The 27853-nt window shown below is 39.9% G+C and overlaps 1 protein-coding gene across 2 annotated transcripts; it reads right to left on the reverse strand.

Moving 5' to 3' along the window:
* Positions 1 to 3372: 3372 nt before the first annotated feature.
* PYM1 (PYM homolog 1, exon junction complex associated factor) lies at positions 3373 to 27538 on the reverse strand. Of its 2 annotated transcripts, none has more exons than XM_081309634.1 (4): positions 27349 to 27538; positions 26830 to 26933; positions 4750 to 4843; positions 3373 to 4343 (listed from the first exon to the last, which is right to left on the reverse strand). In XM_081309634.1, exons 2-4 carry the CDS (start codon positions 26861 to 26863, stop codon positions 3860 to 3862), a joined length of 612 nt encoding a protein of 203 aa, XP_081165760.1. In that variant the 5' UTR covers positions 26864 to 26933; positions 27349 to 27538; the 3' UTR covers positions 3373 to 3859. The 2 variants fall into 2 exon arrangements, with proteins under 2 accessions (XP_081165760.1, XP_081165761.1); XM_081309635.1 differs by having other exon boundaries at positions 27420 to 27435.
* Positions 27539 to 27853: the final 315 nt, after the last annotated feature.

The following is a 27853-nucleotide window of genomic DNA, read 5'->3' on the forward strand; positions in this document are numbered from 1 at the left end:
TACCTAATCCCAAAAATGTACTCTCTTGATCCCATATTCTCAATCCTCAATTTGCTTATTTAGGTTATATTTAGGGAGGGGAACAAGATCTAGACATTCTCTCCTGAAATTCTTGGGAGCATAAAGAGAAAAGATAATCTGGCAGAATAAATCTGCTACTTTGAAAACAAGTACAATCTACGGATAGGATAATTTGTAAACATCGGACCTTCCTAGTACCACCTAGTGGACAATAAGAAAACAGCACATGGGCTCTGAGCATAGGAGGGGAAATGGCTAGTCCAAATATAAGTCACCTCCAGATCCCTAGAATCTTTGCTATTTCCATATAAAGAGGGAATCATATGCAAGAAGAGAAATTTCAAATATACAATACAGCCTCGGAATAGAAAAGAAAGGGAGGGGCTCATTTTCTTCACTCACTATCATTTACAGTTGGGGAAATAATTATACCAATATTCTTTTGCCTCACCCATCCCAAATACAGGGACAAGAAGGACAATGTGTGATACTTTAGCCCCTCATTATTGATTAGATTAGTGGTTTTCAAACGTATTATATATATTACATTTATTATATTATATATGCATAACATTTTCAGAAAAAATAATTATCATGGAACATACTATGAATTGATTGTACCCCTTCCAAATTTATGTTAAATCCCTAATCCTTAATGTGATTGTATTCAGAGAGGAGGTCTTAAGAAGGGAATTAGGTTTAGACAAAGTTACAAAAGTAAGATCTTCATGAAAGGATTAGTGCCCTTATAAAAAGGGACTTTGTCCAGGATCAAACAAAAAAAGGGTATATGAAAGCATATAGCAAGAAGGTAGAGGCCCTCATTAGGAATCAAATCTGTTGGCATCTTGGTTTGGAACTTTCTAGACTCTGGAACTATGAGAAATAAATGTCTATTGTTTAAGCCTCCCAGTCTGTTTTATTTTATTATAGCAGCACAAGCTAACTAAAGACATATTTACATCTATTAAGCATCAGGCTCTGCTATTTTCTATTCAGTTGAAGAAACAATACTGGTTAGAACTTTCTAAATTGATATTTTTAAATATTTTAAAAATATCTTTATTTTATTTATATGTGTGCTGAGGATTGAACCCAGGGCTTCACACATGGTAGGCGAGCGCTCTACTCTGAGCCACAGCCACAGCCCTCTAAATTGATTTTTTAGAGGAGATAAAATTTCTTCTCTACCCTCTTGAGCTATGGCCCAGCCTAAAATTTAAACTGACATAAGATAGAACAAGAAAAGTTTCCCTTTCCCAATAACTTTTTTGTTTTGTTATGTGTGTGATTGTGGGGATCAAACTGAGGGCCTTGAATACACTAGTCAAGTGCTCTAGCCCTGAGGTACATACCCAGCTCACACTGGTAAGCACTGGGGATCCAATAATGATAAACAGTCCCAGGGTTCAAAGAGCTCCTTGTGGAGGTATGACAAATCAACAAGCGTGACAATATAGCATTATAAATGCCATTATGAAAATAAGTACAGAGGACAAAGGAAGCAAATAAGAAGGGCACCTAAATTAATATTTGAGGGTAAAGAAAGGCTTCCCAAAGAGGATAACATTTAAGATATCCAAAGGCTAAGAGAAATCTGACCAGGAAGACTATCAGGAGAAGTGTTCTAAGTAGCAGGATCAGCAGAAGCAAAGGACTGAGGCACAAAAAGAATATGGTTCATTTGATCGACTGAAAGCAGTTAATTTTATTTGGAGTATAGTTTGACCAGAGTTGGAAAATGAAAGAAAATAATGCTGAAGTTAAGTAGTACTGGATTATGTAGGACCCTCTGAGTCAAGTTAAGAATTCTGAATTCCTGAGATTGTTGACTTCAGCTGAGTTTCTCCTCCCTTCACCTCTACAGTAAAGAATGATTGTGATTAACTGAGGGGTGGGTATCACAAGTATTACAAAATTGAATAACAGGTACTTTTGGTTATAAATTCCTCTATCCATATCATTAGTTTACCCCATAATGCCATCATAGTGTGGTATCTGAGAACTGTCCTAGGTACAGCTGTAAAGTAAGTCAAGAAACAATAAATGTACAAAAGTTCCATTGATATTATGGCACAATAAGAACACATAAATTAGCAAGTTAAATTAAATTTGCTCTTGCTGGGCTGGGGCTGGGGCTCAGCAATAGCGCACTTGCCTGGCATGTGTGAGACACTGGGTTTGATTCTCAGCACTGCATATTAATAAATAAAGGTCCATCAACAAATAAAAAAAATTTGCTCTTGCCTAGCATGAGTTCAATCCCCAGCACAACAGAAAAATCTGTTCCACATGAATGGATAAAGAAAATGTGATATATACACACTATGGAATATTACCCAGCCATAAAAAAAAAAATGACCTTATGACTTTTGCTGGTAACTGGATGGATCTGGAGACAATCATGCTAAGTGAAATAATGCAATCCCCAAAAAACCAAAGGTTGGATGTTCTCTCTGATATTCGGATGCTAACACACAACAAGTGGGGGAGGGGAAGAACAGTTTAGTGGATTAGACAAAGGGAAATGAAAGGAAGGGAGCAGGTATAGGAATAGGAAAGATAGTAGAATGGACTTAACTTTCCTATGTTCATATATGAATATACCACAGTTAATCTCCACGTCATGTACAACTACGAGAATGTGATCCTAATTAGAATGTTACATTCCGTGTATGTATAATGTCAAAATATACTCTACTGGGCTGGGGTTGTAGCTCAGTGGTAGAGCGCTCACCTAGCATGCGTGGGACCCTGTGTTCGATCCTCAACACCACATAAAAATAAATAAATAGGGCTGGGGATGTGGCTCAAGCGGTAGCGGGCTCGCCTGGCATGCGTATGTCCGAGGTTCGATCCTCAGCACCACATACAAACAAAGATGTTGTGTCCGCCGAAAACTAAAAAATAAATATTAAAATTCTCTCTCTCTTAAAAAAAATAAATAAAATAATTTTATAAATAAATAAATAAATAAACAAAATAAATAAATAATAAACAAACACACACACACTCTGATGTATATCTAAAAATAACAACAACAAAAAAATCTGTTCCAAGTTTCATTAGATTCTAAGACTAATTTCTATTTACTGATATCTGAGTAGACATGTACAGAAATCAGTGTTGCTAATTTGGTAATACACTCATAATTTTTTAAAATTAAAAGAAATATTACTCCCAACATGTGTATTTCTGGGCCAAATTTATGGGATAAAACAAAGAAAGAGATAAAGCCTAGGGCTGGGGATACAGCTCAGTTAGTAGAGTACTTGCCTTCTATGCACAAGGCGTGGGTTCAATCCCCAGCACCACAAAAAAAAAAAAAAGAAAGAGACAAAGCCAGACATGTCTACTTGAGTTTATTCTTGTTCTTTAAAAAAAGAAAAACAGAGAGAGAGAGAGAAAGAGACAAAGTGGGGTAGGGGAAGAGAGAGATATTAGGATAGACAGGGAAATAACTCAAACACTGTGAACAGGAACCAAGACTCCAAGATTTGGGCGTACTCCCTCTACCCTCCACCTCAGTTCTCCAAGAGAGTCCCACCCACCCGATTTTCTTTTAAACAAGACACCCAAATCAGCAGCAAAGGTACCTGGGGTAGACACTGAGATTTTGAACACTGGGAATGAGAGGGAGAAAGTCCCAAAATTAGGAGTTGGAAGAAAAGGGAAGGAATGAGGGAGAGGCTAGGCTCTGGAGGGCAGAGTTGGGCAGCGAGAGGTGGAAGTGAGTCAGTATGAGGGGTTCCCCTCCTGACTGCTGCTGCCCACACTTCCCTGGACCCCAGAGAGCCCCACGGTTTGTTCTGCAGTCCATTCCCTATTCCCAAAGGCCTCACAGGCCTAACTCCAAGTCCTCTAGCTCCTCCTCCAGCGCCCTCCTCCTTGCTAGCTTCTCCAGCTGCTCTTTGCTGGGCTGACTGACTTCTCCAGCCTGGATCCGCTGTTGCAGCTCTTCCACCTGCCGAAGCTTTTTCTTTAGGTTCTTTATCTTCTTGGCTTTCTCAGTGGTGGCAGCTGAATCAGGTGGGTCAGAAGCAGCTGTTGAGGCTGAGTGGGAGCCTTGTGGAGCACTGGGGAGTTGGGCTGTCTCTCCCAGGGACACCTTGTCAAGAGTCCGGCTCAAGGCCTCTGCCTCTCCTTTCTCTTGCTGTTGCCGCCTCTTCTCCTTTCGCTTCAGGTTGCGTTTGGCTGTCTTGGAGAGGCCTGGTTCACCACCTTCAGGTCTAGATGGGGTAACAGGAGTGGTGGCCTCAGGGCTCAGCCCTGGAGGCAGCTCTGGTTTACTCTTGAAAAACTTCACATACTTATTTTCATACCTGCAGAAAACAAAAGAAGTCAACAAATTTCTAAGAATCACTGACTTTTTGATTCTTAACCTTCCAAGTCACTTCATTCTCATAACATTCCCAATTCCCTCTTCTCTTTAGGTGCCTCCTCCACTTTGCCTAGCTCTGTAGGAGAGGCTGTTGGAGGGTGCCTAGGATCTGAAATTGTGACTAGCATTTGGAGGTTCTGATTATCAGAGGTCATAGAATCAAGACTAGTCACATGTAACCCTCAGTCATCTGAGAACCCCACCCAGCACCTTGCTCTCCTTTCTCCAGTGCCCTTCCTTCCATTTCCTTGGGGTACTGGAGAGTCATCCCTGAATTTATGGGCACACATAATTTATACTTCTGGAAGGACCCCATTAACTAGCCCTTCTCAAGCCTAACCACGCACACTGGGACCTCCTCCTGGGGCACATAGCCTTCTTTCACCCTCCGCTGCTTGCGCCAGGTCCCGTCAGGTCGCTGTGTTGAGGCGATGTACTTGCCTGAAATGAGAGACATTAAGGTGGAGAATTATTCTTTCTTATTTTCTAAGATGAAAGAATGCGTAAATGTGCATTTCCCTTAGCACCTATCTTGTCTACCAAATGCAAACTGCATCTTTTCTTCTATCAACCCCAATCCCTGTCATCATTATTTACTGAGTAACTATGCACTATACAACATACCACCCTTGCCCTCAAGGAGCTTTTGTTTTTATAATTTAGTTGGCAAGAGAGGATAGGCATAGACCCAATTATTCACCAGTCTGGGCAACATAGTGAGACTCCATCAAAAACTGAGTGTATGTGACACACTGGATTTGATTCTCAACATTGCATATAAACAATAAAGGACCATCAATGACTTAAAAAAAAAAAAAAACTGAGTGTAGTAGCACATGCCTATACTCTCAGCAACTCTGGTCAGACTCTGCAATTTAGCAAGACCCTGTCTCAAAATTTAAAAAAATGAAAAGGGCTGCTGGGAATGTGGCTCAGTGGTAAAGCATCCCTGGTTTCAATCTTCAGCTTAAAAAAAAAAAAAAAAAAAGAGAAAGAAACACAAAACAATTGTAAAAGGACATCAAAGAAAAGCACCAAGTACACAAGAGTATACATAAAGGATACTTGTTGATAATTATTGAAATTAGCAAAAAGCTGAAAGTAACTTAAGTGGTGATCAACAGATGAATGATTAAATAGATTTGGTTCATCCACACAACAGAACACCATACTGTTGTTAAAAAGAATGTTAGGTATAGCTGCCAAGTGCTATAGCATCCCCTCAGCAGTACAAAAAAAAAGAGGGGGGGAATGTTAAATATAAATGTACTACCATTGAATAGTGTGTATGGTATACTAAGTGAAAAAGTGAGTTGCAGGATAATGTGTAGAGGTCCTCAAACCTTTTTACTTTAGGACCCCGTTACCCAGCGCCTCATATAAGCTAGCAAGTATTCCACCACTGAGCTAGCTACATCCCCAACCCTTGGTACTGGGCATTGAACCCAGAGGCATTATACTACTGACCTACATCTCCAGCCATTTTTTTATTTTTTGAGATATGGTCTTGATAAATTGCCTAGGCTGGCCTCAAACTTGCAATGGTCCTGCCTCTACCTCTTGAGGAGCTGGGATTACAGGCTGGCATCACTATGCCCAGCTCTCTTTATAGTCTTATTTTACAATGTTATGTATTTATTTATGTTACAATTTTAAAAAATGCACTAATTTCCTCAGAAAAGTCTGTAAGCACTAGGAAGTTGTAAATGTCACAGTGGCCGAAGTTTCCCAAACTTCTCATTTTCACTGGAGGGTTTGAATTTTATCATTGATAATACATATTGTCAGTTGTTTTCCTTGAAATGACAGGCTTGTCTACGGCCATACCACCCTGAACACGCCCGATCTCGTCTGAAATGACAGGCTTGCTTCCTTCCTTCATTTTCAAAAGAATGACTGTCAAATATATCTGACAGGTTTTTGTTTTGTTTATTTTGTAAGACAGGGGCTGCTAAATGGCTGAGGCTGGCCTTGAATTTGGGATACTCCTGCTTCAGCCTCCTCAGCTGCTGGGATTATAGGCAAGCACCACCACACTCAGCTGTGAAAATGTTTTTGCTTACAGAATTCCTAAAAGGGGTTTTAAGGCCCCTGCACCACCCCCATCTCCAAGAGTCATGGAGAACAATTTCAGAATCTCTGGTAGAAAGTATGGCTCCCATTTTTGGTGAAGCATGAGGCAGGACTTAAAAGTCTATAAACACAGGTCATGCCTGTAATCCCAATATTCAGGAGGCTGAAGCAAGAAGATAGCTTGAGCCCAGGCATATGACACTAACCTGGGCAACACAGCAAGACCCTGTCTAAAAAAAGAACGGGAGGTGTAGCTTAGTAGTAGAGCGCTTCTTAGCACGGATGTAGCCCTGGGTTTGATTCCCAGCACCAAAACAGAAATTCTATGTTGTCTGTGTATGAGGACAAAGAGAAAAGTGTGGAAGGACACATACCAAGCCTTTAATGTTGTTTACTTTAATAGGGATAACCTGGAAAAAGAGAAATGGCAAAACCATTTTTTTTAAATTATATATATAATTACTCGTTTAAAAAAAAAACTGTAGTACTTTTTTTGGTGGGGGGTACCAGGGATTGAACTCAGGGGCACTCGATCACTGAGTCACATCCCTAGCCCTATTCTGTATTCTTTAGAGACAGGGTCTCACTGAGTTTCTTAGCACCTCGATAAACTGCTGAGCTGGTGAACTCACTGCCTCCACCTCCCAAACTGCTGGGATTACAGGCAGAAAAATCAAATCTAGGACCTTCTATGAGGATTATGTATTTTTCCACTAATTGATTTTTTTTTCAAAATGCAAATATCAGCTAAATGTAGTGGTATACACCTGTAATCCCAGGGACTTGGGAGGTTGAGGCAGGAGGATTCCAAATTCAAAGGCCAGCTTCAGTAATTAGGGAGGCCCTAAGGCCCTATCTCAAAATAAGAAAAAAAAAAAAAAAAAGGATTGGGGAATGTAATTTAGTGCTCAGTGGTAAAGCATCCCTGGGTTCAACCCCAAGTACCCCCAAAAAAGAAAAAAGCAGCAGTCAGGCTGGGAATGAAAAATCGGGCCAGGCCAGACCAGACCAGACACAGTGGTACATGCCTGTAATCCCGGCAACTCAGGAGGCTGACACAGGAAGATTACAAGTTCAAGACTAGCCTCAGCAATTTAGCTAGCTAAGCAACTTAGTGAGACCCTGGCTCAAAATAAAAATTAAAAAGGGCTGAGGACATGATTCAGTTGGTTAAGCACTCTGGATTCAATCCCCAGTAGCAAGAAAAAGGGAAATGGGGCCAGATCTTAGAAGGTCTTAGAAACAAGGTCAAGGAATTTGGACTTTATCAGATGAGTAAAAGAAATACGGAGGATATGTTTTGGCCAGGAGTGATAGTATAGACACAAGAATAAAAACAAAAGAATGAAAAAAAAAAAAAAAACAACCCTGAAAAGCTTCATGAAAGGACTAAGACTAGTGTGGGCTCTGAAGGAAGGATCAAATTAAAGGAAATGAGAAAGCAGACAGAATGGATCGGAAACAGAAGTCCATTCTAAAACAAAAACTCAGATGTGAGAATACAGATGGCATTTTCAGGAGATGGCAAGTAGAGGAGTCTGGCTGAGCCAAAGAAAGGACTGGTATAGTGAAAGGCCAATGTTCAGATCTTGAATGCCAGTTAAGGAGTTTAATATGTGGCACATGGCATGCATTCAATAAACACTTGTCAAATGAATGAATCCTTTATCCAAAGCATTTTTGTAAAGCCTTGGATATGAATAAAGCCTTTATTCAAAACAGTGTTTTAGACCAGTTAATCCGGCATGATGAGAAGGTAAATTGGAAAAGAAAAACACTGGAGTCTAAGGAAACCAATTAGAAAAAAGACTGCAATAATCTTTTTCTCCTCCCCCATTCCCACCCTGGTTATTTGGGATTGACCTTCAGGGCACTCTTCCCCTGAGCTATAGATGCAGCCCTTAGTATTTTTTGAGACAGGGACTCACTAAATTACTCAGGCTGGACTTAAATCTGCAATCCTCCTGCCTCAGCCTCCTAAGACGGTAGTAATCTTGGCATGAAGAGGCAGAATTGGCAAAAAAGAACGCAAAGAAGACACTGATGCTAATACATTATCAAAGGATCAACCATACTTGGTGATTCACTGACTAGGGGAGAGGTAAGCAAGTTAGAAATCAAAAATAGGAGCTGGGGATGTGGCTCAAGTGGTAGTGCGCTCGCCTGGCATGCGTGCGGCCCGGGTTCGATCCTCAGCACCACATACAAACAAAGATGTTGTGTCCGCCGAAAACTTAAATAAATAAATATTAAAATTCTCTCTCTCCCCCTCACTCTCTCTTTAAAAAAAAGAAATCAAAAATAACTCAATACATTTCTAGTAATCCTACTGTTAAGAATTAACATAGAGGTATAGTTCCAAGAGGAAAAAATACAAAGAAAGAGGAAAATATAATTATGTAAAACTTATGGCATTATCTATGAATAAAAATTTAAAACAAAATTTTACATCCAATTTTATAAGAATGGCTAAGTATACATAGTATATATGTTTAAATGATGACAGAAGCCAGGCACCATGGCACACACCTATAATCCCAGGTACTCAAGGAAGCTGGGGCAGGAGGATCACAAATTCAAGGCCAACCTCAGCAATTTAGCAAGACCTGTCTCAAAAAGTAAAAAAAAAAAAAAAAAAAAAAAAAAAAAAAAAAAATTAAAAATAAAAGAAAGAGCTGGGAATGTAGCTCAGTGGTAAAGCACCCCTGGCATCAAATTCAGATACCTACCCACCCCCCCACACACACAATGATAAAATTTTTCAAAAAAATCTTATGATGTGATCTAATAGAAAATATAAGAAAATTATACATATACCATGATTTTTTTTTTTTTTTTTTTTGTACCAGGGGTTGAACCCATGGGCACTTAACCACTGAACCACATCCCCAGTCCTTTTTTTATATTTTATTTAGAGACAAGGTTGCTTAGGGCCTTGCTGAATCACTGAAGCTAGCTTTGAACTTGTGGTCCTCCAGAGCCACTGGGATTACAGGCATGCACCACGGAGCCTGGCCACCCATGATTTCAACAATTAAATGTTATGGGGCTGGGGATGTGGCTCAAGCGGTAGCGCACTCGCCTGGCATGCGTGCGGCCCGGGTTCGAGCCTCAGCACCACATACAAAGATGTTGTGTCCGCCGAAAACTAAAAAATAAATATTAAAAAATTCTCTGTCTCTTTCTCCCTCTCTCACTCTCTCTTTAAAAAAAAAACAATTAAATGTTATGAATATTTGTAAATTTAGAAAAGGATATGCAATAATGAAAATGTTACGTTAGGGTAATAAAATTATAAATACTTCGTTTTGCTGAGCATGGTGGAGCACGTCTATAATCCCACAAAATGGGAGGATGAGGTAGGAGGATTGCAAATTTGGGCCAGTCTCAGCAATGGAAAGAGACCCTGTCTTGGCTGGGGCTATGGTTCAGTGGGTAGAGTGCTTGCCTTGCATGCACAGGGCCCTGGGTTCAATCCTCATCAACACATACACACACACACACACACACACACACACACACACACAGGAGATCCTGTCTCAAAATAAAAAATTTTTAAAGGCCCAGGGATATAGCTCAGTGCTAAAGTGCCCCTGGAGTCAATATCCAGGACAAAAGAAATTTTTTTTTTCTTTTAAAATATTCCCTTTGGGGCTGGGGATGTGGCTCAAGCGGTAGCACGCTCGCCTAGCATGCGTGCGGCCCGGGTTCGATCCTCAGCACCACATACAAACTAAGATGTTGTGTCCGCCAAATACTAAAAAATAAAATATTAAAATTAAAAAATAAATAAATAAAAAATAAAATATTCCCTTTAATGTTGCTGACATATTGTGGATTTCTTAAATATGTAATTTTAGGTGGCTTAGAGAATTATAGGTACACTAAGGACAGCAAAATTATCTTGACCAAATAATTCATAAAGATTAGAGACACAGCACCTATTGTGATCCTTGGAAGATGAGCAGGATTTAGACAAGTGAAGGTGAAAGCAGAGTTGAGGAAAAAAGAGAAAGGTAAAGGGACAAGAGCAAAGGGGCAAAAAATATTTGAACCTTTACTTAAAATTCTTCCTGGATTCCTGTTTCCCTCTGGGTACTTACATGGAGTCACACACAGAAGGTCCTCTTGACCTAGCTCCTGCTAGTCTCCAGCCTCCTAACACACAGGCAGCCACTCGCTTTCTACTCTAGCCACAGAAATAGTCACAAATCTCACCCAGAACTGTGCCTCTACTCTCTATGTCTTTTTGCTTTATTTCCCTTTTCCTTATTTCTTATGTTAGCTAATTCTTACTGGTCTTTAAGTGAAGTTCACTCCACTGCAGCCTTCCCTGAGCTTCCCAACACAAGCCAAGTTAGAAGCTGCCCTTCATGCACACATAACACCTATTTCAGCCTTTATCAAGATCTAATGTTTAATGTAATTGTTTGCTTGTCTGAATGCAAGGACTTTGTCTTTTAACTTTGTATCGAAGAGCTTGGCTCACAGAAGACAGTAAATATTGGTTGAATTAATAAATGTGAAAGTTTAAGTATATCATGAAATAGCAAGAATCCAGCATATTTTGGACAAAAAGGTATATATAATGAGAAAAGAAACTAGAATAAACTAGTGAGTATATGAAAGATCTCCAATCTCTACTGCATTTGGAATTTAAGCCTTAGATTGCAGGAGAACACCAAAGACCTATAATGGAGTACAGGTGATCTGCTTAAAGCTATGCTTTTAAATCTAACCTGAGTTGGGCACAGTGCTGTAATCCCAGCCCACCTTTAATCCCAGTGACTCGGGAGGCTGAGGTAGGAGAATTGCAAACTCAAGACCAGCCTCGGCAACTTACTGAGGCCCTAAGCAACTTAGACAGACCCTGTCTCAAAATAAAAAATTAAAAAGCCTGCGGATATGGCTGAATGGTAAAATTCTTCTGGGCTCAATCCCCAGTACCAAAAAAAAAAAAAAAAGAATTTGAAAATATAGTGTAGTCATCCCTCAGCATCTGTGGGGGAATGTTTCCAGGACTCCTCAGGACACCAAATCCTCAGGTGCTCAAGTCTCTTATACAAAATGGCATAATGTTTGCATATAACCTTTTCAAATCCTCCCATATACTCGGATCATCTCTGGATTATTTATAATACCTAATACAATGTAATGATATATAAATTCTTGTAAACTACATTGTTCAGGGAATAATTACAAGAAAATCAAGAGTAGTGATGTGTTCAGTAGAGACACACACACCAAAAAAAAAACTTTTTTTTTTTTTTTAAAAGAGATGGATCTTGCTCTGTTGCCCATGCTGGTCCCAAATTCCTGGGCTCAAGCAATCCTCCAGTCTCAGCATCCCTAGTAGCTGGGATTACAAGTATATGCCACACCCAGCCATGAATATTTTCAATCTGAGGTTGGTTGAATCTGTAGTTGCAGAACCCATGAATGTGAAGGGGTGACTATACAAAAAACTTAGTGGAGAAAATGAAAACAATAGCTGTAACAAATGAAGACCTAACTGGGATAGTCTTTGTGGCATTAAAAGGAAAATGAAAAGAAAAATCCATTATGAAGGATAAATGAACAAGATGCAAAGACTGCTAAGATTTGAATTGGAGAGGAAATAATAAAAATAGTGTTACAATGAATTTAATTTGATGTCTTTCATATGTATGATCTTGTTTTTCACCCCATATTTTTGGGTAAATAGGGCATATGGTAATAACACTTATTCACACATGGATTTTAAATGTTTATTGAGCACTTACTGTTGTGCCAAGCACTGTAACAGAAGCTAGAGATACAATAATGAATAAAGCAAGCAAGATTCTTGCCTGCTTATAGCATACATTCCTGTGAGGAAGATAATAAATGAGAACACAAACTAATTACAATATCACTCTTGAATGTGGAAAGTGGGAAGAATAAAAACCACTGACATATACAAAGTCCAGAAAGGAAAACTTTGTGAAAATAACTAATTCAATTCTAGACAATCAATGTTTTACATGGAATCAGGGAGAAAGGGATAATAGTAGTAATATTGAATACTAGAAATATTGAAGTCAAATGCATAGAGTTTATAGCAGGCCCCTTTTATCAGAGGGGGATATATTTCAAGACCCACACTGGATGCTTGAAACTGCAGATAATACCAAACCCTATACACAGGTTGAGCATCCCTAATCCAAAAATCCAAACTCTGAAATGCTCTAAATCTGAAACTTTTTGATTGCTGACATGATGCCACAAGCAGAAAATTCCACACCTGATCACATGTGATAGATCACAGTCAAAATGCAGTTACGCTTAAAATATTATATTAAATTTCCTTCAGGCTGTGTATGTAGGGTATATCTGAAATATAAATAAATGCTGTGTTTAGACTTGGATTCTATCCCAAGATATTTCAGTATGTATATGCAAATATTCCAAAATCTAAAAACATCCAAAATCCAAAACACTTCTGGTCCCAAGCATTTTGGATAAGGGATACTCACCCTGTATACTGTTTTATCCTAATTATACATATTTATGCCAAAGCTTAATTTATAAATTAGGCACAGTAAGAAATTAACAATAACTAATAAAATATAACTATAACAATATACCATAATAAAAGTTATTTAAACGTGGTCTCTCTCACTCTCTCAAAATATCTTATTGCACTATACTGTATTTTTGCACTTGAATTGATCACAGTTAACTGAAACCATAGAAAACAAAACTTCTGACAAAGGGGCACTATTGCATAGCTGAAGAATTAAGAGAGTAAAGATAGATTGTGAGGAAAGCAGGGCAGAGCTTCTTGAATGGCCATCCTGTGTGGAAGCCCTCTGAGATACAAATAGCTCATTATCACATAGGAGCACCTATTTTATGTTATCTTGGTTCCATCCTCTGGCCTTGATGGTATCCAAGGGTGAAGTCAAAAAGAAGGGAGAGGTTTGGCGATTCCCACCCCTAGAAATAAAAACCAAGGGCAGAATATCAGGACTTTCAGATAACATTTTTGAGAGAATCAGAAAGTACAGATTAGGGACTGCTACTCTGTTTTTTAAACTTTGTCATTTCCCACATCTATTGTTTTATAATTTTCAACCTGTTTTCCTTAAACCTATTAGTAATAAAAACTCTTAATCTAAAAAGGGCCTTGTTTGAGGGGACGCAGGAAGACAGTAAAGAGACAACATTGCAAGGCTTGGGAGAACTCCAAGGGACTAGAGAAAGTGACTGGTAAAGATGTGTTGATGATGGGCTGGGGATGTGGCTCAAGCGGTAGCGTGCTCGCCTCGCATGCGTGCTGCCCGGGTTCGATCCTCAGCACCACATACAAACAAAGATGTTGTGTCCGCCGATAACTAAAAAATAAATATTAAAAAATTCTCTCTCTCTCTCTCTCTCTCTCTCTCTCCTCTCATTCTATCTTTAAAAAAACAAAACAAAACAAAAAAAGATGTGTTGATGAGCCTGAGGATGATCTCCAGCCAATGATAAGACCTAGCTAGAGGTGGTTTCCAAAAAAGAGATCAGAGTTGGAGGAATGACCCTGGAAAATGATCATGATTATTTCTCTCAAGGAAGTAAAGGTACTAAAATCATGAAGTGATTCATAGAAAAGGACAGAATAATGCCATGGAGACCAAAAGAGTTTTATGTAACAGTGGTTGATTAACAGTGTTAAAAGTACCATTTTACGCATGCGTGCGGCCTGGGTTCGATCCTCGGCACCACATACCAACAAAGATGTTGTGTCCACCGAGAACTAAAAAAATAGATGTTGAAAATTCTCTCTCTCTCTCTCCTCTCTCACTCTCTCTTTAAAAAAAAAAAAAAAAAAAAAAAAAAAAAAAAAAAGTACCATTTTAAGGGAGTAAGTGATTAACACTATTAAATACTGCAGTGAGATCTAGGACAAGGAGAACTGAGTAAAAGTCAACTGTTTCTGGCAATTTGGAAATCCCTGGTTATCTCCAAGAATAGAGCTTTGGAAAAGCATGGTGGTCAGAAGCTAGACTACAAATTAATTAAATATGATAAACAGGCGCAGTGGCTCACAGTTGTAATCCCAGGGACTCAGGAGGCTGAGGCAGGAGGATTCTGAGTTCAAAGCCAGCCTCAGCAATTTAGCAAAGCCCTAAGCAACTTAGTGAGATCCTGTCTCAAAATAACTAAATAAAAATAAAAAGTGCTCAGTTTGTGGCTCAGTGGTTAAGCACCATAGGATTAATCCCTGATACCAAAAAAAAAAAAAAAAAAAGGACAAACATTTATTGAAAGCTTCCTATGAGAAATGTACTGTACTAAGTGCCATTAGGATTAACAATATGAGCAAGCAAAATGGTGCTTAGTTTCAAAAAATGTACATTCTAAGTAAGGGGAGCTGGGCAAGCAAAAAATAAGACAAACTTATAAACGACAAAAGTAACCTAACAGATGCAGATAAAGAATAAATAACCATACTCCATTTGATGAGGGAAGGTAGCAAGAAACTAGGAAAACCTTAAGAAATTGACATTAAAGATTAGGTAATAGTAATAGTAATAACAACAAATAAACAGCCAATATTTTACAGGCAGAAAAGAAGAGAAACAAAAAGGAACAACAAGAAGCAAAATCATAGCAGTAGAAAACTCACAGTATGTTATGAATGATTACAAATAAGCATTTATTAATGAGTAGCTATATTACACCAGGAACTTCATATAGTTTATCTTGTTGAGTTTAGACAGTGGGTAAATATTATTTACAAGTTGAGGAAATAGTTTTACAGAGATTGAGTAGTATGTTGTAGCACACACCTATAATCCCAGCTATTTGGGACTGTGAGGCAGGAGGATCACAAATTTAAGGCCATCTTATGCAATTTAGGAGACGCTGTTTCTTTTCTTCCTTCTTTTTTTTTTTTTTTTTTTTGGTGCTGGAGATTGAACCCAGGGCCTTGTGCATGTGAGGCAAGCACTCTACCAACTGAGCTACATCCCCAGCCCTAAGAGACCCTGTTTCAAAAGATGTAGGCGTGCTAAGGATATAGCTCAGTGGTAAAGTGCTTGCTTAGAATGCCTAAGGTCCTGTGATCAATCTCTAGTATTAATAAGAAAAACTAGTCCAAGATCTTATAAAGGTAGCATGTAGCTAGCTGTAGTTACATTCTGAACTCAGGTCTGATGCCAAAACTTACTATCACACTGATATTCTACTTTCCTATAAAGCCCAGTTTCACCAGAGGGTTCAGGCAAACATACAATATGTGACAAATACTAGAATGAAAACTAGTCTGTGCTCATACTAGAGTCATGTCTTAACATAAGCAGGTAGCATGAAGAGTCCATGTATCAATCTGAAAGTTAACTCCCAAAAGTTAACTCCCAAATAATAACATTAGCAATCTTTTATTGAGTACTTGCCAAATACTTTATTCAATATTTATAAATATTATCTTATTTCATTTTCACAATTCCAAAGTATTATTCCAGTTTTATAGAAAATGAGAAATTTAATAACTTGCCCAAAGTTAATAAGTAAACTGCATCAAAAATAGAACTCAGGGGGCTGGGGATGTGGCTCAAGCGGTAGCGCGCTCGCCTGGCGTGCGTGTGGCCCAGGTTCGATCCTCAGCACCACATACAAACAAAGATGTTGTGTCCGCCGAAAACTAAAATAAATAAATAAATATTAAAAAATTAAAAAAAAAAAAATAGAACTCAGAGTAAGGGCTCCCAAGGCTACAGTCTTTCTTTTACACTGGTACTAGGGATTTTTTTTTTTTTTTTTTTTTTTTATTGGTTGTTCAAAACATTACACAGCTCTTGACATAGCATATTTCTTACATAAGCTTTGAGTGAGTTATGAACTCCCATATTTACCCCCAACGCAGATTTCAAAATCATATCATTTAAATATCCCCATTTTTACAAAATGCCCTATTAGTAACTGTTGTATTCTGCTACCTTTCCTGTCCTATACTATCCCCCCTCCCCTCCCCTCCCCTCCCATCCTCTCTATCTACCCCATCCACTGTAGTTTATTTCTCTCCTTATTAATTTTCCCATTCCCCTCACAGCCTCTTATATGTATTTTTGTATAACAATGCGGCTCTCCCTCCATTTCCATGTAATTCCCATTTTCTTTCCCTTTCCCTCCCCCTTCATGTCTCTGTTTATTGCTAGTCTTTTCTTCCTGCTCTTCCTCCCTTCTCTAATCTTAATTGCTCTCATTATATCAAGGAAGTCATTTTGTATTTGTTTTTTAAGGATTGGCTAGCTTCACTAAGCATAATCTGCTCTAGTGCCATCCATTTCCCTGAAAATTCTATGATTTTGTCATTTTTTATTGCTGCATAGTACTCCATTGTGTATAGATGCCACATTTTTTTAATCCATTCATCTATTGAAGGGCATCTGGGTTGGTTCCACAGTCTAGCTATTGTGAATTGTGCTGCTATGAACATCGATGTGGCAGTGTCCCTGTAGCATGCTCTTTTAAGGTCTTCAGGGAATAGTCCGAGAAGGGCAATAGCAGGGTCAAATGGTGGTTCCATTCCCAGCTTTCCCAGGAATCTCCATACTGCTTTCCAAAGTGGCCTAACCAATTTGCAGTCCCACCAGCAATGTACAAGAGTACCCTTTTCCCCACATCCTCTCCAGCATTTGTTGTTGTTTGACTTCATAATGGCTGCCAATCTTGCTGGAGTGAGATGGTATCTTAGTGTGGTTTTGATTTGCATTTCTCTGACTGCTAGAGATGGTGAGCATTTTTTCATGTACTTGTTGATTGATTGTATGTCCTCCTCTGAGAAGTGTCTGTTTAGGTCCTTGGCCCATTTGTTGATTGGGTGATTTGTTATCTTGCTGTCTAATTTTTTGAGTTCTTTATATACTCTGGATATTAGGGCTCTATCTGAAGTGTGAGGAGTAAAAATTTGTTCCCAGGATGTAGGCTCCCTATTTACCTCTCTTATTGTTTCTCTTGCTGAGAAAAAACTTTTTAGTTTCAGTAAGTCCCAATTGTTGATTCTTGTTATTAACTCTTGTGCTATGGGTGTCCTATTAAGGAATTTGGGGCCTGACCCTACAATATGTAGATCGGAGCCAACTTTTTCTTCTATCAGACGCAGAGTCTCTGTTTTGATATCAAGGTCTTTGATCCATTTTGAGTTAATTTTTGTACATGGTGAGAGGAGAGGGTTTAGTTTCATTTTGTTGCATATGGATTTCCAGTTTTAAAATAAAAGACCCAGAATAGCAAAAGCAATACTAAGCAGGAAGAGTGAATCAGGCGGTATTGCAATACCAGACTTCAAATTATATTACAGAGCAATAGTAACAAAAACAGCATGGTACTGGTACCAAAACCGGCGGGTGGACCAATGGTACAGAATAGAGGACACAGAGACTAACCCACAAAGTTACAACTACCTAATATTTGATAAAGGGGCTAAAAGCAAGCAATGGAGGAAGGATAGCATCTTCAACAAATGGTGTTGGGAAAACTGGTACTAGGGATTGAATCAGGGCTGCTCTACCACTGCTACCTTCTCAGCCCTTTTAATTAATGTATGTATTTATATATTTTTATTTTTTGGTACTTAAGATTGAACTCAGTGTCGCTAAACCACCAAGCCATATCCCTAGAGCATTTTTCTAGTGTTTTATACTGAGTCAGGGTCTCACCAAATCCTTAGGGCCTCACCAAGTTGCTGAAACTGGCTTTAAACTTGCAATCCTTCTACCTTAGCCTTCTGAGTTGCTGGAATTACAGGCATGTACCATAACCTCCAAAAGAGCTGGAGATGTAGTTCAATAATAAAGAGCCCTTGGGTTAAATCCCCAGTACCAAAAAAAAAAAAAAAAAAAAAAAAAGTACTAAGGATATTAAAATGATATGTTAAATGTGTAAAATAAATAAATATGAATTAATTTCACAATTAAAAAAATAAATCAAAATATATCCTTCTGGGCAATCTATCCTAAGATAATAACCCTAAATGAGGGGCTGGGAGTACAGCTCAGTTGTAGAGTGCTTGCCAAGCAGGCACTAAGCCCTAGGTTCAATTCCCAAACCACATCACAAAACAATAACCCTAAATACAGGCAAAGATTTATGTGCAAAAATATTCACGAAGTTCTTATAAAAAAATTTTTTAGAGTGTTACAGCTCTTTTAGAATCTGCCTAGAAGATTTGCTAGTTTTTGCCAGAAACAACCCCACCCCCATAGCAGACAAAAAAAAGTTCTGGAAATAATCTAAAAATCCAATGGCAGAAGAAAGGTAAGGGCTAAAGGTGTGGCTCAGTGGTAAAGCAATTCTGGCTTCAGTTTCCAGCATTAAAAAAAGAGAGAGAGAATTAATGTCATAAGGTTAAGTGAAAGGCAAGATATTAAAAACATATAGAGCTAGGCATGGGGATGCATGCCTGTAATCCCAGTGATTTAGGAGACTGAAACAGGAGGATCACAAGTTCAAACGAAGCCTTAGCACTTAGTGAGCCCCAGAGCAACTGAGCAAGCCCCTGTTTCTAATAAAATATAAAAAAGAGCTGGGAATGTGGCCCCTGGATTCAATCTCTGGTATCAAAAAAAAAGCAGTAACCTTATAGTATGTCAGATGAGATGGAACAGAAAGAGACTAGAGATTAGACGAGTTATTTAAAAGGTCACAGCAATATTTGTAGAATAACAGAAACTAAAATTTTAGCAGGCACTTAGAATAGCTCAACTACTATGCTTGACACTTGGCATATAATCTCTGCTAATCCATACACCAACCCTTACATAACAGTAATAATTACAAAAGAGTGCTTTGGACACATGTGTCAGATATGTACATTGCTTTATTTAAACTTTTAAAAGTATTTTTAATATCTATTTTTGTTCTATTTATTTTTATGTGGTGCTGAGGCTTGAACCAATGCCTCACATGTGCGAAGCAAGCACTCTGCCACTGAGCCACAACCCCAGCCCACTTTATTTAAATTTTAATTCTCACAATATTTCATTAATGAGAAGAATTCCCAAGGCCATAGAGCTAAGTATTGAAGAAGAAATAAGTGTAATGCCACTAGAAATAAAAGAATATTTCAACAAGCTGGGTGTCGTGGCATATGCATATAATTCTAGATACTCAGGAGGCCGAGGCAGAAGGGCAGCAAATTCAAGGCCAGCCTTGGCAACTTTATGAGTCCCTATCTCAAAATAAAAAATAGGGGCTGAGGCAGTAGCTCAGTGGTAAAGTGCTTGCCTCGTATGTGTGAGGCACTGGGTTCAATCCTCAGCACCACATAAAAACAAAGATACTGTTTGTTCATCTAAAACTAAATAAATATTAAAATAAAAAATAAAAAATAAAGGGGCTGGGAAGTGGTAGAGTGCTCCAGGTTCAAACCCAAAAACTGGAAAAAAGTAAATAAATAAATAAGAACTAGAAAAAAAAAATTAGCCAGGCACAGTGCCACATGCCTATAATCCCTTGATTCGAAAGACTGAGGCAGGAGGTCCCAAATTCAGGGCATCCATAACTTTCTCTGTATGTGACCTTTTTTTTTGCAGTGCTGGGGATTGAACCCAGGGCCTCAAACATGCTAGGCAAGTGCTCTATCGCTGAGCTGTGCTCCAGCACACCTTTTTATCTTAAAGAGAATATATCTAATATTTTCCTATTAAGTATAATGCTAACTTTGTGAGACAAAAACCTTCATCAAGCAAAGAAAATTTCCTTCTATCTTTGATTAATAAAAATCATTATTAGTATTATTTGAAGTGCTAGGGATTGAACTGAGGGCCTTGCGCATGCTAGGTAAGCTATTTCCCACTAAGCTACATCGCCAGTCTCCTCAATCCCCTTTTTAATACCAGGAATTATTTCCATCACATATTTACATGATGGTGCTTTTTACCAGACAACAGTTTGGTTTCTACCGTGTCACTTTCCTTACTTTAGGACCTTTTTGCAGTTGTAGCGTCTACATTATTTATCTCAATATTTTTCCAACTGTGTTCCTGGAAACCCTGGGAGTGTTTCAGGGGTTATGTGGGATAGGATGGAATGAAAGGAAGGGAATAAGCACCTCTGTAGTTATATAGAGAAAAATAAACTGTTTCTTCTACTCTATGCTCAAAACATAGATCACTTCTGTGATCTCCAAATGTGTGGGGATTTCTTCCTACCAACAAGCAAGCAACCAGTTCTGCAGCAGATACCATCTGGACTTCCTCTAATTCAATTTAATTCAGACACTCTGTACCTGAAGGTAGCACAGTTTGAGGGCTCAGTCTCATCAGATTATTCCTCACTTCAAATCCAGTTGCATGTTTAGGCTTTTGAGTCTTCTGACCTACTGGCCACCAGTTGGGGTTCCTATAACCTCCTCCTGCGGTTCAATTAAATTGCTAGAACAGCTTAGGGATCCAGTAATGCATATTTGTAATTTCAGCTACACAGGAGGCTAAGGTAGGAGGATCACAAATTCGAGGCCTGTCTGGGCAATTTAGCGAGACCCTGTCTCAAAATAAAAAATACAAAGGACTGGGGAAATAACTCAGTGGTAGAACACTTCTGGGTGTAATCCCTAATACCAAAAAAAGAAAGAATATTTAAAGCTGAGCATAGTGGCACATACCTGTAATCCCTGCAACTCATGAGACTGAGGTAGAAGGATCACAAGTTCAGGCCAGCCTGGAAAACTTTGTGAGAGCCTGTCTCAAAATAAAAAAGGGCTAGGGCTGTAGCTCAGTAGTAGAGTGAGATAAAACTTTAACTTTGTGAGATAAAACCTTCATCAAGCAAAGAAAATTTCCTTCTATCTTTGATATATAAAAATCATTATTAGTATTATTTGAAGTGCTGGGGATTGAACTGAGGGCCTTGTGCATACTATCTCCATATCTCCCACTAAGCTAACATCCCCAGTCTCCTCAATCCCCTTTTTAACACCAGGAATTATTTCCTGGTGTTCAATCCCCAATTGGGTTTAATCCCCAATAAAGCAAAAAAAGAAAAAAAAATCATATTTTGACAACTGATGTAAAAGGGAGGAGGTGGTGGATGGTATGAGAAAAGTAAAAAGCCAAGTCTGGTGACTCATGCATGTAATCCTAGCAATTTGGGAGGCTAAGACAGGAGGATCACGAGTTCAAAGCCAGCCTCAGCAAAAGCAAGGTGCTAAGCAACTCAGTGAGACTCTGTTTCTAAATAAAATACAAAATAGGGCTGAGGATGTGGCTCAGTGTTCAAGTGTCCCTGAGTTCAATCTCCAGTACCAAAATAATAATAACAATAAATAAAAAGGGCTGGAGCACAGCTCAGTGGTAGAACACCCGGGGTTCAATCTCTATCTCTAGTACTACTAAAAAAAAAAAAAAAAAAGGAAAGGAAAAGATGATTCAAAATACAAGGGCATGAAAAGACCTAGTGCTCTGATCTTGGTTTCTACTTTCTAACATCATTCTTCAGTAAAATGAACAAAGGGCATGCCTGTAATCCCAGTGGCTCAGGAGATTGAGGCAGGAGGATAGCGAGTTCAAAGCCAGCCTCAGCAAAAGCAAGGTGCTAAACAACTCAGTGAGAGAGACCCTGTCTCTAAATAAAATACAAAATTGGGCTGGGGATGTAGCTCAGTGGTTGAGTCTCTCTGAATTCAATCCCCAGTATCCCCCCCCAAAAAAAAATGAACAAAAATTCCTTGGAGAAATGGCTGATTCTAGAACTGAAGCAGGAAATATATACATGATGAGCCTGGAACATCTTCAAAAGGAGAGCTTACTTTGTATATCAAAGAGGCAAGGGGCCAGCTAAAAAAATAAGAGTTCCCAATGTCTAAAAGGTTGAGGGTTAGGGATGTAGCTCAGCAGTAAAGTGCTTGCCTAGCACACACAAGGCCTTGGACTCAATCCCCCGCATCAATAAATAAAGGCTGGAACAGTCAAGCAGTAAAATAAATATAGTATTGGATTAAAAAACCTAATTATAAAATAAAAAATCAATGTCAATATTGATATAAATAAATGTTTGAAAAAATAAACAGAAAGGAGAGAAATCTCCTGTGCAGAATAATTCCAAATGATCTCTGTCCTTAAGGAAAAACACCTAATATCCCACTCTTGATGTTTGGGCTGCATAAGTGACTTCCCTCCAAAGAATATAATGGAAAGGAGGAGGGCAGAGAGAAACTCTACAGTAGAGAAGCCTTACAACCACTACCTTACCAGATGACCAATATCAATATTAAAAAATCACTGTGATCCTACATCATTATCACTCTGCCTCTATGGTCTTATCCCCAAAATACATAACCCCATCTAATCATGAGAAAAATGTCAGATGAATTCCAATGGACAGCAGGCATTGTGACTAGTACACACCTATAATCTCAGTGACTCCCAAGACTGAGGCAGGAAGATAACAAGTTCAAGTCCAGCCTAGGCAATTCTGCAAGGTCCTGTCTCCAATGAAAAAGCCAGGAATAGTGGCCCAATCCTGTAATCCTAGCAGCTTGGGAGGCTGTGACAAGAGAATCACTAGATCAAAGCCAGCCTCAGCAACACTGAGGCATGAAGCAACTCAGTGAGACCCTGTCTCTAAATAAAATACAAAATAGGGCTCGGGATGTGGCTCAGTGGTCGAGTACTTGAGTTCAATCCCCATTACCAAAAATAAAATAAAATGAAGAGAAGCCAGGTGTGGTGATGCATGCCTGTAATTCCACCAGTTCAGAAGGCTGAAGCAGGAGGATCCCAAGTTCAAAACTGGTCCTGGCAACTTAGCGAAGCCCTAAGCAACTTAGTGAGATCCTGTCTCAAAATAAAAAATAAAAAGGGCTGGGGACATGGCTCAGTGGTTAAGCACCCCTGGGTTCAATCCTCAATAACAAAATAAATAAATAAATATTTAGAAATTTAAAATATATAAGTAAAATGAAAAGGGCTAGGGATGTAGCTCAGTGTTAACAGTATCCCTGGGTCTAGCCCTTGCTACCATAAAAAGGCATAGGCAACTCAGGAGACAGGGTGATGCTAAGAATAATAACTGTAGTTAAGGAACAAACTAAGCAGTGAGGAAATGGAAATAGGTTTAGACCTGATATTCAATAAATCTGCCTGTGAATAGGAAAGAAACAGAAATGACATGTCTTGATTTTTCAATGAAACATAGTGAGCTTATCTGTCATAAAAGGAAAAATTAAAAGGGAGGGGCACAGAGAGTAGAAAAGATTAGAGAGATGGTCATGGGAAATTTAATGACACCTGGAAAAAAGTATTGTAGAGAAGCTGTGATCTGACAGAAGTTAACATTATATGGAATCTGCTAGTTTCTATGCTTTTTCTCCAGCAACATGCAACAGTCTAGAAACAGAAGCCAAGAAACTAGTTGATAGGTATGATTCAATATAACAGAAGCCCTTGCCTTAGTATAGAAGATCAACATTACTAAGAAAATGAAAAGGATAGTATCAAATTGGTTGGCCATACAGGTCTAACTAAGCAGCAGCAAAGGTAATCAATCATAAGGTAGACTCAACAAAATGGGAAGGATCAACAACCAGAAAAATGGGAATGAAGCTCTAATAGTACAGCTCTTGCCTAGCAAGCTCAAGGTCTTGAGTGTGATCTTCAACACTGCACACTCCCACAAAAAAAGAATCAGAGCACCTAAAAAAGACATAGCTGCCTCTGTAGATCTGAGGTAGTCAAAAAGGGGAAAGAGGGGGGCTGGGGATGTGGCTCAAGCGGTAGCGCGCTCGCCTGGCGTGCGTGCGGCCCGGGTTCGATCCTCAGCACCACATACCAACAAAGATGTTGTGTCCGCCGAGAACTGAAAAATAAATATTAAAAATTCTCTCTCTCTCTCCTCTCTCACTCTCTCTAAAAAAAAAAAAAAAATGGAAAAAGGGGAAAGAGGGCTGGGGTTATGACTCAATGGTAGAAGGCTTGCCTAGGATGTGTGAGGCACTGGGTTTGATTTTCAGCACTGTGTATAACTAAATGAATAAAATAAAAGTCCATTAACATCTAAAAAATAAATAAATACAGTTTAAAAAAAAAAGTAAAGGAGCTGGGTATAGTGGTATAAACCTGTAATCCCAGCTACATAGGAAGCTGAGAAAGGAGGATCATATGTTCAAGGCCAACCTGAGCAACTTAGTGAGACCCTGTCCTAAAATAAAATAAAAAAGGATGGAGATGTAGCTTAGTGGATGTCCGCTTGCCTAGCATGCATAAAACCTTGGGTTTAATCCCAGTATCACAAAAAAGAAGAAAAAAAGAAGAAGAAGGTGGTAACTGGTAAGGAGGCTAAAGTAAGTACTTGGAGGGTACCTGAAGGGAAGGTACTGATAGTGTTGTCAGGTTGGTGGCAGTGACTTAGAACAAAGCAGCCTGTGTGGGAAAGAAACACCTGCCAATTAGCAGGATCTCCTGACTACCACCTGTCAATCAGCAGGACCCCTTGGACAATCCTGGAGTTCAGCCAGCTTTCCACCAACTCCAGTGGGACAAGGGACTCTAAAAAACACATTTTCCTGTCCCAAGCCCTTCCCTTCCTGCCTAAGCCCCATAAAATTCCAGTCCAGTGAAGCTCCCACGCGGTTTCTCCTCAGACCCTTCTCCTGTCCACACTCTGTTGGTGTGATCGAGTTCCGCCCAGGAGTGATATCTCAAATAAAGCCTCATTCGGAGGCCTTTTAAAATATTCATCCTTTGGTCACTGCCCGCCTTGCCTGGTCTTATAAGTGTCACTGATGAGGTCCAGGTTGTAGTGATTCTAACATATATCTGGTTTGAAAATAGAAAGGTAAGTCAATGGTCTCATGCTGAGGAACCAGGAGATCAGAGAATTTCAAAAGTGCTAGAGACACTGAGAATAATAGCAAGAAACAGTGTAGAGAAAAACAATATAGTTTGATGGGTCTGGGTCCTTATGGACAGTAAATTATAGCGCTGAAGTTTTAAAGAAACTACTATAATTGCATGACAATACCTTCTACAAAGATTGCAGTGACAATGGTAGGCCAATAATCAGAAAGCAGTATAGGAGTGGAAAAGAACAGTTTATTCCTCCCTCTTTTCCACACAGGTAAAGGGAACAGAAAATGTCTCTTTATGGCAGGGTAAGGGAGATGTGATATCTGGATTTTTATTAAGTCAGGATTAAGGGGGAAAAAAAGGACTGGATGATAAGTAGTATTTTCAGAACATATATTAGAAGTTGAACACATTAAAGAAAGACTGAACAGTCAGTACAAGCAAAGATGGTGTATCACTTTGAAGAGGAGAGACCTGGGTTGTCATTAGGTACCATAAGATAGAGGGCTGAGATATAAGAAACATATAAAGCAGCAGAACAAGCGGCATGAATGGCACATTTTAAAACACACTGTGCATACCACTGCACATGCTCGGTGTCACCTACACAGAAGACTCACATATACCATACAGGCTACAAAAACATAATCACCTCACACTTACATAGAATTTTACAAACTACTTTCGTATATATATTTCCCTATTTCACCTTCACTGGGTCGATATTACTACCATGCACATTTTTCTAAAGACAAGATTATTAGGATAAGACAAAACTATGAAGAAAGCCTTTATTTTTCAATTTCTCACATACACAGCAGACATTATTTGGCATCTCAAATAATCGGGCTAAAATTCTTCTCAAGCCAGAAGGAATAGTAGGTTCTATCAACCAAAGACCTTGAAGTCACTAGACACCTTCCTGTTTGCTTTCTCTCACCTTAGATTCTGCAATCCCTATCATCATCACCGGGGGAGGTAGAGATAGGTGGCTCCATCAAAGAAAAAACTCAAGTTGAAAGTTATATTAAGTTCCTCCTCCCTTCACACATCTAGACCTCAGTGACCCAACAAATCAAGATGAGAGGGAGAGTGGGAAAGGAACTAGGTAGCAATGGATTGGTCTTCAGTAGATATAGCTTCGAGAAAAAGAATGAAAACAGGGATGGGTAGGACAGGAAACAGGTATAACTAAGACATGGGGTTGGAGGGCAGGGGGCTGGAATTGGACGGAAGTAAGAATGTAGGAGTCCATAAGGCTGGAGAACCAAACAGAGATATGGGAGCTCCAATCGCTGCAGAAAAACTGAGGGCCCGTGAGGGTCCTGGAGCAGGGAGCATTGAAAGACCCAGGGTTTGGGTGACCGGAAGCAGAGACCCCCCAAACACGAGACCAGAAGGGGGCGCAGGTGACACCCCGGACGAGAGAATGAATGGGGAAGGCGGTCCGGGGGGCGGGGCAAAGGAGGGGCCCCGGGATGGGCGGGGCACAGACCCCTTTGCAAGTACGAACCCCTACCCCGAGAGCCCAGGGAGAAGCGAGTCCGCGACTCCCGCACTCACCGCCGGTCTCGTCAGTTACATAGGGAGTCGCCATCTTGAAAACGCAAACCACTTCCGGCGTGCGCGGACTGGGGTCCCGCCCCCTCCCTACCGGAAGTGGAGTCCTGTTCTTAGCAAGCCACCATTTTAGTCTTAAAGGAAGAGTGCACCATTTCGTGGGCGAGGGAAAGGAAGAGGGGACTAAAAGCTGAGATAGTTGATAAAATAAAGCCTTGGATTCTTATTGCCACCCATATCACCCTTAAGCGCCTGGTGCGTGTAAATCAGCTGGGAGCGGGAGAGGTTCCGACACAAAATTTCTCTCATCCCAGAACTGTACATCTAGGACATGCGAGGGGAAAGGGGCGCAAGGCCCAATTGCACCCGAAAGAGGGGGCTGATACAGAAGTAAAGGAAGACTATTCATGCTCTGACCTGACCCAGGTACCAAGGAGACTTGGTGACACGGGGCCGGCAAACTCCAGCAACTTACTAGAGTGCACGAATATTGCTGGAGGCATGTGGAAGACCCCAACTAACCCTTAGAAGGTGGGGAGGTCGAACTGGCATGCCGTTTGCCCTCGCCGCCCAGCTTAACTCTAGATCGAGACCTAAGAAAGAGGCCTGCAAGTCGGTGGCCGCTGCGGCTTGGTCACCTGTCCCCACACCCTCAGGGTTGCGGCTGGCTTTCTTGGCCGAGTTGGGGCGGGCGGGCAGCACTGGGCAGCCTGGGCACTCGGTGGCGAAGTGACTTCCTGCCCTGGCCGCCTACCGGAGGAGTCTCCTCCGGGTGAGCCCTGGGGTCAAGGCAGAGTGAAGGCATCTGGGCGGACCCAGTTAGTATTCTGTTCAACCTCGTGCAAGTCTCTGGGACCTGAGGATCTAAAGCGGGATAGCTAGCCCATAATCCCAGCGGCCCACACGGTCACTCCCTTGGCAGGTCTGCCCTGCCTCCAGCCTCAATTGTTCTTCAAAGGACCCCAAAGTTCTCCCTCCCCCACTCCTCGGTAGCTGTAATTCCTCAGGGCTAAATCCTGTTAAACTA

Source organism: Spermophilus citellus (genome assembly GCF_964194105.1).
Source record: "Spermophilus citellus genome assembly, chromosome: 10".
NCBI lineage: Eukaryota > Metazoa > Chordata > Mammalia > Rodentia > Sciuridae > Spermophilus > Spermophilus citellus.